General features: G+C 43.7%; 1 protein-coding gene across 1 annotated transcript; it reads left to right on the forward strand.

The window, feature by feature from the left end:
* The first annotated feature begins 5,651 nt into the window (after positions 1–5,651).
* On the forward strand, positions 5,652–6,506 carry LOC112551591 (olfactory receptor 8S1-like). The gene has a single exon (XM_025213269.1). It carries the CDS (start codon positions 5,652–5,654, stop codon positions 6,504–6,506), a length of 855 nt encoding a protein of 284 aa, XP_025069054.1.
* The last annotated feature ends 7,741 nt before the right edge of the window (positions 6,507–14,247 follow it).

Raw genomic sequence — 14,247 nt, forward strand, 5'->3', positions numbered from 1 at the left:
CCCACAGGCATATTCTGTGCCTATCCAGCAGCTCCTTACTTGGTACTTGAAGAGTTTCCTGGCATACAAGTAGCACTTCATGATGTAAGGGCTCAGATCCAAATGCTAAACCCAGACAGTCCTAATTAAGGAGGCAGGAAATAGGATCCACCTGCTCAATCCTTTAAAGCATACCCCAAGACAGGAGCAGGTTGTCTGGGCAAAGCCCTCTGTTCTTCTTCCTATCCTCTTCACAGTTCTTTGATTCACATTTTACCTAAAACTTTGGCTTGACTTCTAGCTTTCTTAACTATGGCCTTGACTTGTGATCTACCCCAAAATATGACTTAGGTTTCCAGCTTATGTTGAACCCCATGTTTGCCTTCTAGCTCAGTGGCTCATGGCTTACTCTGAATCCTGGCTTTGACTCCTGGCTTTCTGTAAACCAATCTCTTGACTTGCTTTGCTAACTACGTGACCTACCTGCACCACATATTCCACAGTCTCTAAGATATAAGGCAAGGGAGGCATGGGTAGATAGGCCTTTTTCCTGAAAAGGAAGAGAGGATATCAATCCTTCCTCCCAGTTTGTGCTGGGAGTACCAAGGGCAAAAAGTTCCTTTTCAGATATTGCGGGAAGTGCTCTACAGCTTGGAGGCCACATACATTAAAGTGTGCCTACTGGCCCACACTATCCTGAAGCACATTGTGAAGTTGCATTTGCAGCTAATGTACATCTAAGCCATGTACATTTGTACTCTACTGAGAAATCAAATCTGAAGCATTTTGACTAGTTTTCTGTTCAAACCTTCAGACACAGACCCTGCCTCTGCTGATGGAGTTACCCATTAAATCCTTGCTCTTAGAAAATTGGAAAAAGTGGATAAATACCATTCAGTAGAGTTTTTATAATATGTTCACCTGCCAATCACCTACAGATAAATCAATATTCAAAGTGAGTCAAAACAGACACATTAATCTAAATCTATCATGCTTTGGCTTGCAAAATGGTCCATTGCTGAGTAAAACACTCTTAGCTAATTACACAAGAGATACTAGGTCCCTGGAGTATACAGAATATATTTAGATTCTTAAATTAATGTTAAGTCTCAGAGCCTGAAAATATTATCTCTTGGTTTCCTAGAGGGGAGGAGCAGTAAGAGGAGATATTTATACTGGATGTACAATCAAATAATACTCCATCACCTTGAGCTTTTTTCAGGGTAAAGGGTAACTTGTATTCTTGTGTTCTATGTTTGTGAGAGAGAAAGAGAGACAGGGAGGAGGGAAGTAAAGGGTGAGTGGAGGGGAGGTAGGAAGGTAGACAAACAGACTAACTAACCAGAGTCTACTATGTGGTATACATAGAACTTCAGTGAGAACATCAGAATACGTTCTCTCTCTCTCTCTTTGCTAATGGACAGACATCACATGACCATTTTCTCTATGGATTTTTAGTGAGTGCAGTTATATTTTTTAATCTATTGTTGCCATTCTTCAAGAAAAATGAATACAAACTGTAATATATGTCAAGAAGGGTAATCAGGGTGACCAGGAGTTTAAGAGAATTTGACTGGTCTAGCCTAGGGTACAAGGGTTGTAACATGGGAAAGGAGGTTTTCTGCAGATATATCTGGGGCGGGAAGGGGGAACAGGAGGTAAAAGATATTTTTCACTGAAAGAATAGTGTAAGAATAAGAAAAACAAAGGTGTATGACATGTCCATAAATTCCTCTAGCCTGGGCATTAAAGAGAGAATGCCTAGATTTGGTTGTGTACATGATTGTATAAATGTCCAAAATGCCACTTTTGCAAGGAGATTACATTTTACTTTTGGGGAAATAGGGAAGCATCTATGTGCATAGGGATACACACCACAGCAATAGTGACCACCTATGCATAAGTGCCCTTTCTGGGACCTAGATGACCCAATCTGTTTATCTAGGAGCCAAGAAATTAATCCAGTTCCACTCTACCATTTCAGCTATTAGTTTTGCTGTGGGTCTCTCCACAGTTCTGGACTGAACAGTCAGTGCTGACCTGTCTTTTTTTTCTTCCCAATGACAACTTCATGGAAAACACAGAAGCACTCCCTGGAGAAAACACCAGAAACAAGGATCCCCACCTCATAGGTGCGTCCACATATCAGGCCTGCAAGACTCCCTTTTGCTGGGATTGAAACAGAATTGTTTCTAATGCTCCGATAGAATTCATACAAATACTGTAGGTGCCTGCAGTTTGGCAGGTCAACATGTGTAAAAAGGGTCTCTGAGGAGATTCAGGTCAGTGATCTGGGCTTTCAAATGCTGTTCTACTGTGAAATTTACTTGCATAGAAAGAACAGTTGCTATTTAAGCATTCAAGTGACTTTAGTTTATCCAGAACAAGGTCTGCTAAGGTTACAGGAAAAAAGAAGGGAATGAGAGCCAATAAAAATAGGGTGACTTCAGATTGATTCTTCCTCCTCTTCTGAATAAACAAGCAAATATATATTAAGGCCAATCTGAAGTCCTTGGATTACATGGATTTGACTGAAAGCAAAATACTTCAGCAATCGCATCGAAGAGATGTTACAATAGGGTCTGAAGAGCCATATTGCTGATGGGAAGGGTTTCAGTTGCCACAACATTTTCAGTGCATAACGTGAGAGACCTCTAGAAGACTGATTTTAGAAAGCACTGGTTTAGCAGCTTCTGTCAATCAGGAGCCTTGGAGATTTGTGAAGTGGACTGTCTATTTGAAAGATCTTGTCTTATAATAACCTTCCAGCTAAACAGAAGAACTCTAGATGTTCTCGTGTCACATGCAGGAATGAAAAATAGCCCCAAACAATAGATTGGTTTTTGTTTATGTTGAAAATTGAAGACCTCTACTTTAACAGCACTTTTGTGCTAATTCCACTTAAGTCATAGTACTTGTACTGTTGTAAATATGCAGTAATAAAATGGTGAACCAGACCTACTGATGCCACCTACTAAAAAAGAAGAAACATTGACGTTGATTCTGGCACGTATAGGAAGTCATCTAACTACATGAATTAGGACATGTTTTTCAATTGACATTATTCCATAATTTTCACCCTGTTGCAACCCCTCACGATGGGTGTTTATACACATGCTCTGTGTGTGTGTGTGTGTGGGGGGGGGGGGAATGATACTTTTTATTAGAGTGGCTCCAAGCACCACTGTAATTAAAGCACCCAGAGCATGTCATGTATCACTGCCCCCACCCTGAAAAATGGTGGTGGGCTTGCTTTAACTAAAGCTCATCAAACGAGCTTTTAAGTGCCCCCACCACCATTTTTCAGTATGGGGGTGCTGGTATATGAGACACTGGAGTCTGCTACAGCACAGTAATTACTACACTCCAGCAGACTTGAATAACTGAGTCTTCTCTGACATGGTGTAGTTACAGCACATTGGAGCAGCCTTCCTGTGCATGTATAGGCACCCAGTGGTTTTGGAGTAGAACGTATGGGATTGTATTATATGGGCAATGTCTCCTAAAGGTTCCTTTTGATGGCTCATAGGAGCTTGAATACTTGAAAACACATGGCACATGTTGGTCACACTGGTTATTGACAGCAAATACTAAAATGACACTAATTCACTTTATTTCATCCAGAAGCTGAATATATGAACTGGTGCAGAGTTCAATGTCATTTTTCTGTTAAACTAGTTGGCAGGTTTTTTCTGGGCTGAGAGGCATTAGCAGGCTATGTACTTGTCCAAGAACTGTCCAGCCAGTGAGTCTTCCTGTAAGCCTTGGCTTGAAGAAACTGGTATCAGATGAACTGTTCATGGTCCAGATACCCAGAAATTCTAAGGTGCACAGTTCTTGACTGTCATGAGGATAAGTTTTGCGTGTTTTTTTACTATAAAGCCACAATTGTGAAAGCCCTGCTCTGTCTGGCTCTCCATGAAGATTAGCTCTTTGCTCTGAAGAAGAATATTTAGAAGCCTGGGGAACCCCCACCAGAGCCACAGCTCTTAGAGCCTTTCGGTTCCCTGCCACAGAGTGGGGACTTGAACCCTGGAAAGCCCAGATGAAGCACCACAGCTCTTTGGCAATTGAGCAGCATATAGGGACTGGTAAATTTTGGGGGGAAATATTCTGACTCGCACCAATACCAAATTCCTAAAGAAGTAAAATTTCCTCTAAGCTGGAAAGCTGCTTCTCAGTCTGTAACAGGAGGGTGGTCAGGGTCGCCGTGCTCTCCCCTGCCGCCTCCTTCACTGTGCCAAGCTGCCGACTAGCACCCTCCAATTCTCACCCGCCATGACTTTGATCATTATATATATATATGATCATATGATCTATATATGATATGATCTATAGGGAGGCTGCCTTTCATCCTCCTGGCCACGGTTCTGTTATCAATAGTTCCTTTCCTGTGTTGGGGTTCTGGGCACCCCAGCTTTATGGGCTATGCGTGGCTCCAACCACCCCTGTACCACACCCCTGTGGAGGAAAATAAAAAAAGGGAAGTAAAAATATTGCTCAAGTACAGTTAGCGGATAAGGGAAGTGATAAGATTGCTTAAAACATAATTCATGGAAAAGCTGATGCTTTTGCTAATTTTACAGTTTTCGACCGTTAGTTGCAAGGATGTGTAAAAAGTACCTAAATCTTTGGGCGGAACCTATATTACGATTGGTTATGTAAATATGATCTCATGCAACTAAAATGTATAAGAACTTTTGCGTTCCTTGTAGGTGGGGGAAAGAAGGAAAAAATTCTCTTCCCCCCCTACAGCTGTAACTTAATAAAGCTTCGACTGACCTGCTTCACGAAAAACGCAGAGTACAAGTGGTTTTTCCGCGACACCCCAAACCTCACAGATGTGACTGACATTGTTCTGTCTCTCTCCGCGCCCTCTCCGGTGCTCGGGCTCTCCGCAGCCCTGTCTCTCTCTCTTTCTCCACGCTCTCTTCAGTGCTCAGACTCTCTGCAGCCTTCTCAGTAATGCTGCCCCCTCTCTCTCTGGGCCTTCTCTCTGACCCCTCTCTCTCTGGGCCTTCTCAAGTGCCCCCTTTCTGGGGCTGGGGTCAGTGTACCCCAAATGCTGCACCCTCGCTGGCACTGGGGTCCCCACATTGCTGTGAGTCCCCTATGAGGCCTCCTCATCCCCTCTTAGCCTCACCCAGACCACCAGTCACAAACAGCAAACAAAACACAAGCCCCTGGGCTACAACACAAACTCCAGCCATCTGGCTATAACATTAATCCAGCCACCCCTAGGGTGCTCCATCCTTTACCAGTCTCCAACAGCTGATGCACTCCAGGCTCTTCCCTCTCCTCATTCAGTCAGGGCTCCTTCTCCTTTGTCTGCCAGCAGGGAACCACCTCCTGGCCTTCTGCCCCTGATTTATATAGGAGCCAGGCCCTGCCCCTTCTCGTCAGCTGGCTAGGCAAGTGTGGGTCATTAGTTTCCTTTAGTTGCCTCAGCAACCAGCACGTGAGGAGTTATCCCGGCTCTCCAAGTAGCAGGCACCTTAGTGCCCTGCTACACAGTCAGTTTTGTTCTTCAGTCCCATCAGCCAGCTTTGAAAAGTTCATGAAGTCCATGCTTTAGTGTATGTCTGTATTTATTTCTCTTTTATGGGAATTCCTTTTGTTGTCAGCATGTTAATTCTAAATATTTTGCTCTTCTTACAGGTCACTACCAAGGAATGGAAATCCAAACCACTGTGAATGAGTTTATTATCTTGGGACTTTCTAGTGACCAACACATCCAAATTTTACTGTTCTGTGTGTTTTTGGTGATATACCTTATCATCCTAGTAGGGAATGCAGTCATCATGTTGGTTATAAGAGCTGATTCTCACCTTCAAACTCCCATGTATTTCTTCCTGTCTCATCTGTCCTTTATTGATATCTTCTATTTCTCAGTCACTGTCCCTAAAATGCTGGTGAATTTCCTGGCAACACATAAAACCATTTCTGTCAATGCTTGCTTTACCCAGATGTTCTTTATCCTTCTCTCAGGTGGTAGTGAAGTATCCATGCTCTCAGTAAAGGCTTATGACCGTTATGCTGCCATATGCAACGCCCTGCATTATGCGGGGACTATGAACAAAAGGGTGTGCAGGCAGCTAGTGTGTCTTTCCTGGACAATAGGTCTGATTGATTCACTGGTAAATACAGTTCCTGTATTCAAGCTGCACTTTTGTGGGCCCAGTGAAATTAGGCATTTTACCCATCAGCTTCCCTTACTACTAGCACTGTCTTGCACTGAGACACTTGCCAGCACAATAGTTCTTCTTTCTTCTGTTCTGATAATTGGTTTTGGCATTTTTTTTCTTACACTGGTTTCTTATATTAATATTATCTCTACCATCCTGAGGATCAGCTCTGCAGAGGGAAGGAGAAAAGCCTTCTCCACCTGCAGCTCCCACCTCATTGTGGTGGCTTTACTGTATGTGACAGCTTTTGCCCAATACATGAACTCCAGTTATGTTTCTTCATTTGTCCTAGATCAAGTTTTTTTGGGGGGGGGTTTCCCCCAATCCAGGACAGTATCTTAACCCCCATGTTAAATCCCATCATCTACAGTCTGAAAAATAAGGAAGTAAAAGTATCTCCTGGAAGAATATTAAAACCATCAAGTTCTTACAGCAGTTAAACTTATCTTAACTATTTTGAGTAATTTTATAACCTTAACTAAATATAATTTAAAACATCTTATTATTGGATGTAGGCTTTTTGGGTGTGTTGAATGCATGTAACTGGATGATACTGGAACACACATGTCAATTAATATTATCATAATCAAACTACTCTGGGTTTCCAATGCCATTGAATGTAAAAATGTCAAGCAGATAGAATTACCCCAAGTATTTTCTTTATATTGTGAAAAGAGCATGTGCTTAGGTCATGTTAAGCTATGTCAGCTTTGCTGAAATTTATCTTGAATTTTTGCCCATGAAGTGGCTGAGTATGGATTGGCCTTCCCCAGCATATGTCAAGAAAGTGATTCATCACATGTCTCATTCCTAAAAGATTTTTTAGCAGTTTAGGAGCTGAAATTATATTGACTTTAAATGGGCAGTGGGCTCTCTATTCCTAAAGGTACTTGATGACATGTCTTGCATAGTCTATGGTACTGGGATTTCTGTAAATGAATCAGGTGTCAGGAAGATGTATGAGAATGGAGGCCTTCCTCTGAGAGTGTTGGGGTCTGCTCCAGTGCTTCCAGGCCCCAAGGGTGTACCCCACCGCCACACATGGCATTTGGGATCAAGAAGGAATTTTACCCCACAAGCAAATTACCATGGTCTTAATGGCTTTTGCCCTCCTCTGGAAGGAGGAGTCCTTGGATCTCTTAAGCATATTTAATGAACACTTACTGGCCTTGCACTGGCAGAGCTCTGACAGTGCCTGTACCTGCTTACTTTACCTATGGCAAGCTAGGGTGCATTGATGTTTTGGGTACAGTGCCTAGTAATTATATGAAAAGTCTGTTTGCTTGTGAAGTTTTAAGAACAGGCTAGACCTAGGTTCATAGATTCATAGCTGTCAGGGTCGGAAGGGACCTCAATAGATCATCGAGTCCGACCCCCTAATCATCGAGTCCAACCCCCAAGATCATCAAGTCTGACCCCCAACCGTTGTCCAACCCCTGAGTGGCCATGGACCTCCAAGCTGCAATCTGTGTCCAGTATGGGCTACCTGTGCTTCCCCCACACTGCACAGGTAGCACAGGCTATGGCTTGTCTGAGATCTAAGCCCCCAGTGTGACAGCTGTGCTCTGCCACCCACCTCATACCAACTTGCCTCCTGAAGCAGAGGCAAGAGCAGGAAGTAGCTGAAGAAGGGAGGGGGAGCCTAGAGACCCTTGCAGCAGCAGGTGTAGTGTAAAGAATAGCAACCTGGTGGGAACCTATTGGCTATTATAGGTATTAACAGGTGAGGTTAGATAATCATCTGTCTTGGATGGTTTAAATAAAGATAATCCTACTCTAAACAGTGAGTTGGACTAGATGACTTCTGAGGTCCTTTTTATCCTATGTTTCTATGATAACAATATTAATACTTAGGATTCCTTCTCTTTTCTTTGGAAGCTGAGAACACAATGAACTTCAACTACAAAAGAGGAGGAAAGAAGAATCATGCACCATCCTCAGAGACTCCAAACAGACGTTGGCTTTGTGTTGTCATAAAAAATATTATGGTGGCACAAAAGTTGTGTGAACAAATATTGTCCTTCATTGCACCATAATTATTATGGATCCCCACCTGATTTTATCCAAAAGACCTGCTTATTATCAAATATGGATTGAAATGTATTCATCTACCCACAGTTTACTAGCACCCATGTGTTTGATTCCTCATCAAGTGGCCTGTACATCTGCAGTGAAATACAGTCTAATAACAAGGGCATTAGGGATCTAGAGGGAGGAGACTTGAACAACCAGGTGACCCGGGATCTCTTCCTAAGTGTTGTCTGTGGGTCCTGTACTCTAAAGGAAGCCATTCCTACTGCTTGTATGTGCATAAATTTACCCTTGTACAACATGGATATTGAAGGTGCTTGTTGATCAATGTGATGTATGATTCTTCCATTCACATAGGCCTCCAGCTTGCCCACAGACCCTGAGTGGGGCTGACCCTTTTTCTCCCTATCCTGACTGGTTTGATCTCCTGGATACCTGACATGGCTGGGTCTTAACCCTGTGCTTTGCCTGACTCTGGACTTATGACTTGATACCCAGACAAATCTCTTGGCTTCTGGCTCCCCTACACTTTGACTCTTGTACCCAGGCTCAGACTCTCTCAGGCTCTTGACTGCTTCTTCTAACCCTGAGTGACATGCAGACCTTGCTGCCCACAGCCTGGCATGACACAATCTAATGTCACAGTTCCTTTTCATGGAAGGACAGCTTCTTCCCATTCAGTATCAAAAAGTAAGAAAAATACTCTTGGGGGCTGGTTCTGACACCTTGGTCCAATGTTTTATGACAGATATTTAGCAGCATGCAAGCCTGTACACCAAGCAATCCTTATGGATGTTAGGATCTGCCTTCAACTAGCAGCTGGGGCTTGGCTGAGTGGGTTTATGGGTAGTGGTATCATTGCACTTTTGGTGACTCAATTATCTTTCTGTGGCTCCAATGACATTGATCATTTCACCCCATTGATAAAGCTCTCCTGCAGTGATGCCAGTCTAGTCACCCTGGTTGTTTCTATGCATTTCCCTGTGGAAACCCTGCTCCCATTTGTATTCACCATGGCATCCTATGTTTGTATCATCAACACCATCTTGAAAATCCTTTCAACCACTGGGAAGCAAAAGGCATTTGTCACCTGCACCTCTCACATTGTTGTAGTAGCTATCTTCTATGGGATCCTGCTTATTTTCTATGTGATACCAAAATCTTGTGTACTCAGAGACCTAAACAAAATGTTTTCTCTACTTTAGACTTTCTTGACTACCCTGGCAAATCCTCTGATATACAGCCTGAGAAAAAGGAAGGTAAAGGAATCCCTGAAAAATGTTGTCAGTAAATGCATAACTACTTCTCAGTTATGAAGAGTTCAATAACATGAGGGGATATCAGCCTGGTTTAGGGATTTTGGCAAGCTTTAAATAGTGTCCCCTAAATCCATCGAAGTAGACCCTTCTCAAAGCAAGTAATGACATATGGATTTTTTTTTCACATAGCCCTGTCTCTCATGGAGTTTCAGTAATGACATTTATTATATCACCTAGTACTTTAAAGATGCAAATGGGGTTGTTGTGTATTTAACAAAGGTTGCTTTAAATCCAGTGAATGTGGATAGCAGGCAGAGAGTGTGGTAGGTAACTGCATTTGTATATGAACAAGACAGAATGCAATGGACAAGGTGTGGATCAGAAATGAAGATCCTGAAACATGTCATTATTTTCAATTCCCATTCAGCATTTATAAAAGCCTGGGCCTGCATAGTCACCATCACCATACCCCAGTCAAAATCAGCAAGCTATGACAAGAAAGGACCAGTGACTGTTCCTCCCTGCACTGCCAATTTCATCAGTCCATAACTCCAGCCCCTTCCCCATCTCTGCTTTCCCACACAGATTTTGTACCCCATACAATCTCAGCCATGCCCAGCCACACTACCATTTTGCCAGTATTAACTTGATCTGGACACATGGTTCCCTGTTATCTGTTACGTCTCAGCTCTGTGCTCTTGGGCAACCCTGGCACAGGATGCAGTCTGTCTGACTCACAAAGGACTCACCCCCCCTCCCTCCCCTCCTCTACCTAAACGAAACTGATTAAGATGCAGTGAGAGACACACCTAAAACTCTCCAGATAAGGGTGACAACAGTAAACAACTGACCTAGGTCTCATTTACATCCAAGATGGAACCACATGACCATTCATTTACATGAGCGATGGAGAACAGAAAGCCTGAAGCAGAGACTGCAGTGAATTCTGGGACCAGAGAAGCAGGGGAGCACTGCATAATGGGGAATCTGTGCTTCAAATATTAATCAACCCATGTTCACACACACCCAGCTCAGCATTTATCAGACGAGTTCTAATCTGGATTTGCTAAGGATTTTCACCCCCCAGACACACACACACAGCTGTAAGTTTAATAGGCATCTCGGGCCGTACATTCCCCGGTCCCACTATGGGAGGCCTATTTAAACTTGATTGACTAAAACTCGGTTGCCGGGTTAGGGAATGCTGAGGCAAGAGACTGAGTCAGAGCGGGTATGGGCAACATTTGTACAATGGTTAAGGGTTCATCACAGCATCCAGACTGTTGGAGCCCTAATCCCAGGTGTTGTCATATCTTTCCCGAGACGACTGGTGGGAGTCCTGTCCGCAAAAGGTTATGAGCACCCCAATAATTGCTTTAAGTCTGTTAAAAGACTATAGTAAGATCTGGAAAAGTCATGCTAAGCTGAGGCTTGTGCACAACAAGTAAAAATCCAAAATCCTGATGCTGCAAGCTATCTATTGTTACTGAAGAAACCATGAGATATCCCATCAGTATATCTGCCACCCATAGGAATCTCAAGCTGGCTCCCAAGTATTTGGGTTACTCCCTAATCTTAAGTGTTTCCTGATTATCAATCAGTTTCCTGAGATGGTCCAAACCAGATAACCCCTTGTCAATAGAAAAGACAATGATTTACACTACTGAAGGTGCTTCGAAGCAGCTGAACTGAGGGTATAAAAATCTGTAAGTGTGTGTGCTGCTAGAAGAAGAGGTGAGATCCCAGCGTTCTCTGTCTTCTTTCTAGGCATAAACTTCTGAACCTGAACTGTATCAGTTAAGCTTGAGCTAAGTTTCCCCAAATACTTAGTGAAACCAGGGTAGTACTGTCATTGTTGGTGTTTGTTTTTCTTTTGCATGTCTATTACTACTAGTACTATTATATATTTCATATGCTTAGCAATAAGTAACTTTTATAGTCAAACTGGTAGTAACTGGGTATATTTTTCCTTTCTCTGATTCTCTTTCCTCCTGTGCTCTGCAGCAACGCTTCTTTTACCTAAGCTAAAGATCCCTGTGAAGCCCAAAAATATTGTGGGGTCTGCTCATCAAGAGGCCAAAGATTGGGACCTGCTGAGTTTGAAACACATAAGGGGATCAGCTTGTACAGGCTGATTGACCCAGTTTGACTCAGACGTGCCCTTATGAACTGAATGCTGGCCCATGAGGGTGTCAGCTGGACACCCAGCCGGATTCAGAGGGATTCTGTTTACCTGTGTGCTTGTGTCTGACTGCAGTTCATTGTTGCTCTTATGAACTGATTCTTGGCATATGAGGGTGTCAGCCTGTCCATGCTGATCAGCCCGGCCAGGTCAGGCGTGTCACGTTAATTTGTGTGTGTTTGTGTGTATGACTGATTTGGTGACTGGAGGAACCCAGTCCCATTGAGATTGAGTCCTGTAAAATAGCTCCACTGGGGGTGAGGGCTTGCAGAAGGGAGAAATACAGCTGCGTATAGTAACACAAGCAGGACATTGACAGAATCACCAAGACCCTAGAAACTATCCCTAATAAATGAGCACACCCCAAAGTAATGGGCAAATTTGGTAACATATCCTAGCCCTGGTCTTCCAACCACTACACCCCTCTCTGTCAAGGTTCATTCATCCTGGCTTGCATCCCTTTTCAGGGCCCCATAGGCTGATATCTCTCAAACCCATATCACAGACCACTACCATTATATCCTGGCTCCCATCACAGTGTTGCTGATCCCTGAACTTCTGGCTACACCTTTCCCACCTGTGCCAGTATATTGCAGCAGTGATTCACAGTTCCCTGCTACAAGTTCAAGTTGGAGAGAAACCAGCTCCATAACCAATACATATTTTCAACCACTAACTTTCTAGCTGCTTGGCTCTTTTTATAGCTAGAAAGTCTTTTGCCATGTGATAATTGCATTAAATGTTTGACCTGTCTAAGTTCATTTCACAATTGACCACTGAAACTACATTATATATGTAATATTTAGAAGGGACCACAGATACCTTGGGTGCTAACTTTGGGGATGATGAAAAAACAGCTGTCACACGCTATGGCAGCAACTGCAAGTTTCCACTGCTCCGCAGCTCTGGGTGTCTTCTGCATCACTACATGGCTATCTTATCCCAGACAATGAGCCCTGAGATCTCTCTTCACTGCAAGTACTCTTTTATACTGCCTTCCTCATGACCTATCTTCCCTGTGCTGACAATGTCCAGTATCCCCACATATAGCCTGCCTTGCTCCAGTATGCTCAATAATGTCACACACACACACACACACACACACTTCTTTCAGTCCATGACAACAGGGGTCAGTAAAACACATCACCTAGATTGGATACATCCGATAGAGCCAATGGATTTGGCCTATGTATCTGGAGGGCTTTTCTGATGCCCATGCCCATGTTAGACATGGGCCACAATGAGCTGCATTAGGGCCAGGCAGCTGGAAACTATACACATATTGCCACTACTCTCCCTGTTCCCATTTCCCCCAGATACAGTATGGGCACAGCTACACTGTTACCCTAGCCAGAGAGTGGTGAGGGAGCAGGGGACCTGCAAGAAGCAGCACCAGTGCCTGGCAATCGCATGGGCGCAGGGTGCCCCGCATCCTCTCAGCACTGTGGATAGACTGACAAAGCCAACTAGTCTGTGCTGGACTGGTACCAGATTGTTCCGACTCACAGCTTAGAAATCTGCCAGCCTTGCACTCATGATGCACTACATCGGAGGCCTGAGCACTCTATGCTGGTTCAGCCCAGGGATTTTGGACAGCCCTAGCAGCAACCTGCAGCACTACATTAAGCATGGCTCTCACTAGCCATCCTTCAGCTTGGGATAACTATTGAATCCCAGCCCAGAGAAGGTGAACTGACCAGTTAAGCCTGGGTTAAGGCCAAGTTTTCTCAGTTCATCACAGAGCAAGTTCTGTTTTCAATTACTCTCACGCATGAAGAGAGAGCATATGGGAAAGAAACAGCTACACATTGAATGGAGTCATTTCAGGGACAGCAGGGATATATCTGTGCACTAGTGGATACACACATGCACAAGCACATACTCATACACCCTGTTACCAAATTTGCCCATTGTTTTGGGGTGTGCTCATTTATTAGGGATAAGTTTCTAGGGTCTTGGTAATTCTGTCAATGTGTTGCTTGTGTTACTTGTGTTTCTGTATAGAGCTGTATCTCTCCCTTCTGCAAGCCCTCACCCCCAATGGAGCTATCTTGCAGGACTCAGTCTCAATGGGGCTGGGTTCCTCCAGTCACCAAATCAGTCATACACCCAACCGCACACACAAATTAACGTGACACACCTGACCCGGCCTGGTTGATCAGCATGGACAGGCTGACACCCTCATATGCCAAGAGTCAGTTCATCAGAGCAACGATAAACTGCAGTCAGGCACAAGCACACAGGTGAACAGAATCCCTCTGAATCCGGCTGGGTGACCAGCTGACACCCTCATGGGCCAGCATTCAGTTCATAAGGGCACGTCTGAGTCAAACTGGGACAATCAGCCTGTACAACCTGATTCCCTTATGTGTTTCAAACTCAGCACATCCCAATCTTTGGCTTCTTGATGAGCAGAACCTACAGTATTTTGGGGCTTCAGAGGGATCTTTAGCTTAGGTAAAAGAAGCGTTGCTGCAGAGCACAGGAGGAAAGAGAATCAGAGAAGGAAAAATATACCCAGTTACTACCAGTTTGACTATAAAAGTTATTTATTGCTAAGCATATGAAATATATAATGGTACTAATAGGAATAGACATGCAAAGGAAAAAC

The sequence above is a fragment of the Alligator sinensis genome, unplaced genomic scaffold (assembly GCF_000455745.1).
Source record: "Alligator sinensis unplaced genomic scaffold, ASM45574v1 scaffold174_1, whole genome shotgun sequence".
Classification (NCBI taxonomy): Eukaryota; Metazoa; Chordata; order Crocodylia; family Alligatoridae; genus Alligator; species Alligator sinensis.

Excerpts from the sequence above, each read along its gene's own strand:
- LOC112551591 (XM_025213269.1), top strand. The coding sequence starts at position 5,652 with ATGGAAATCCAAACCACTGTGAATGAGTTTATTATCTTGGGACTTTCT.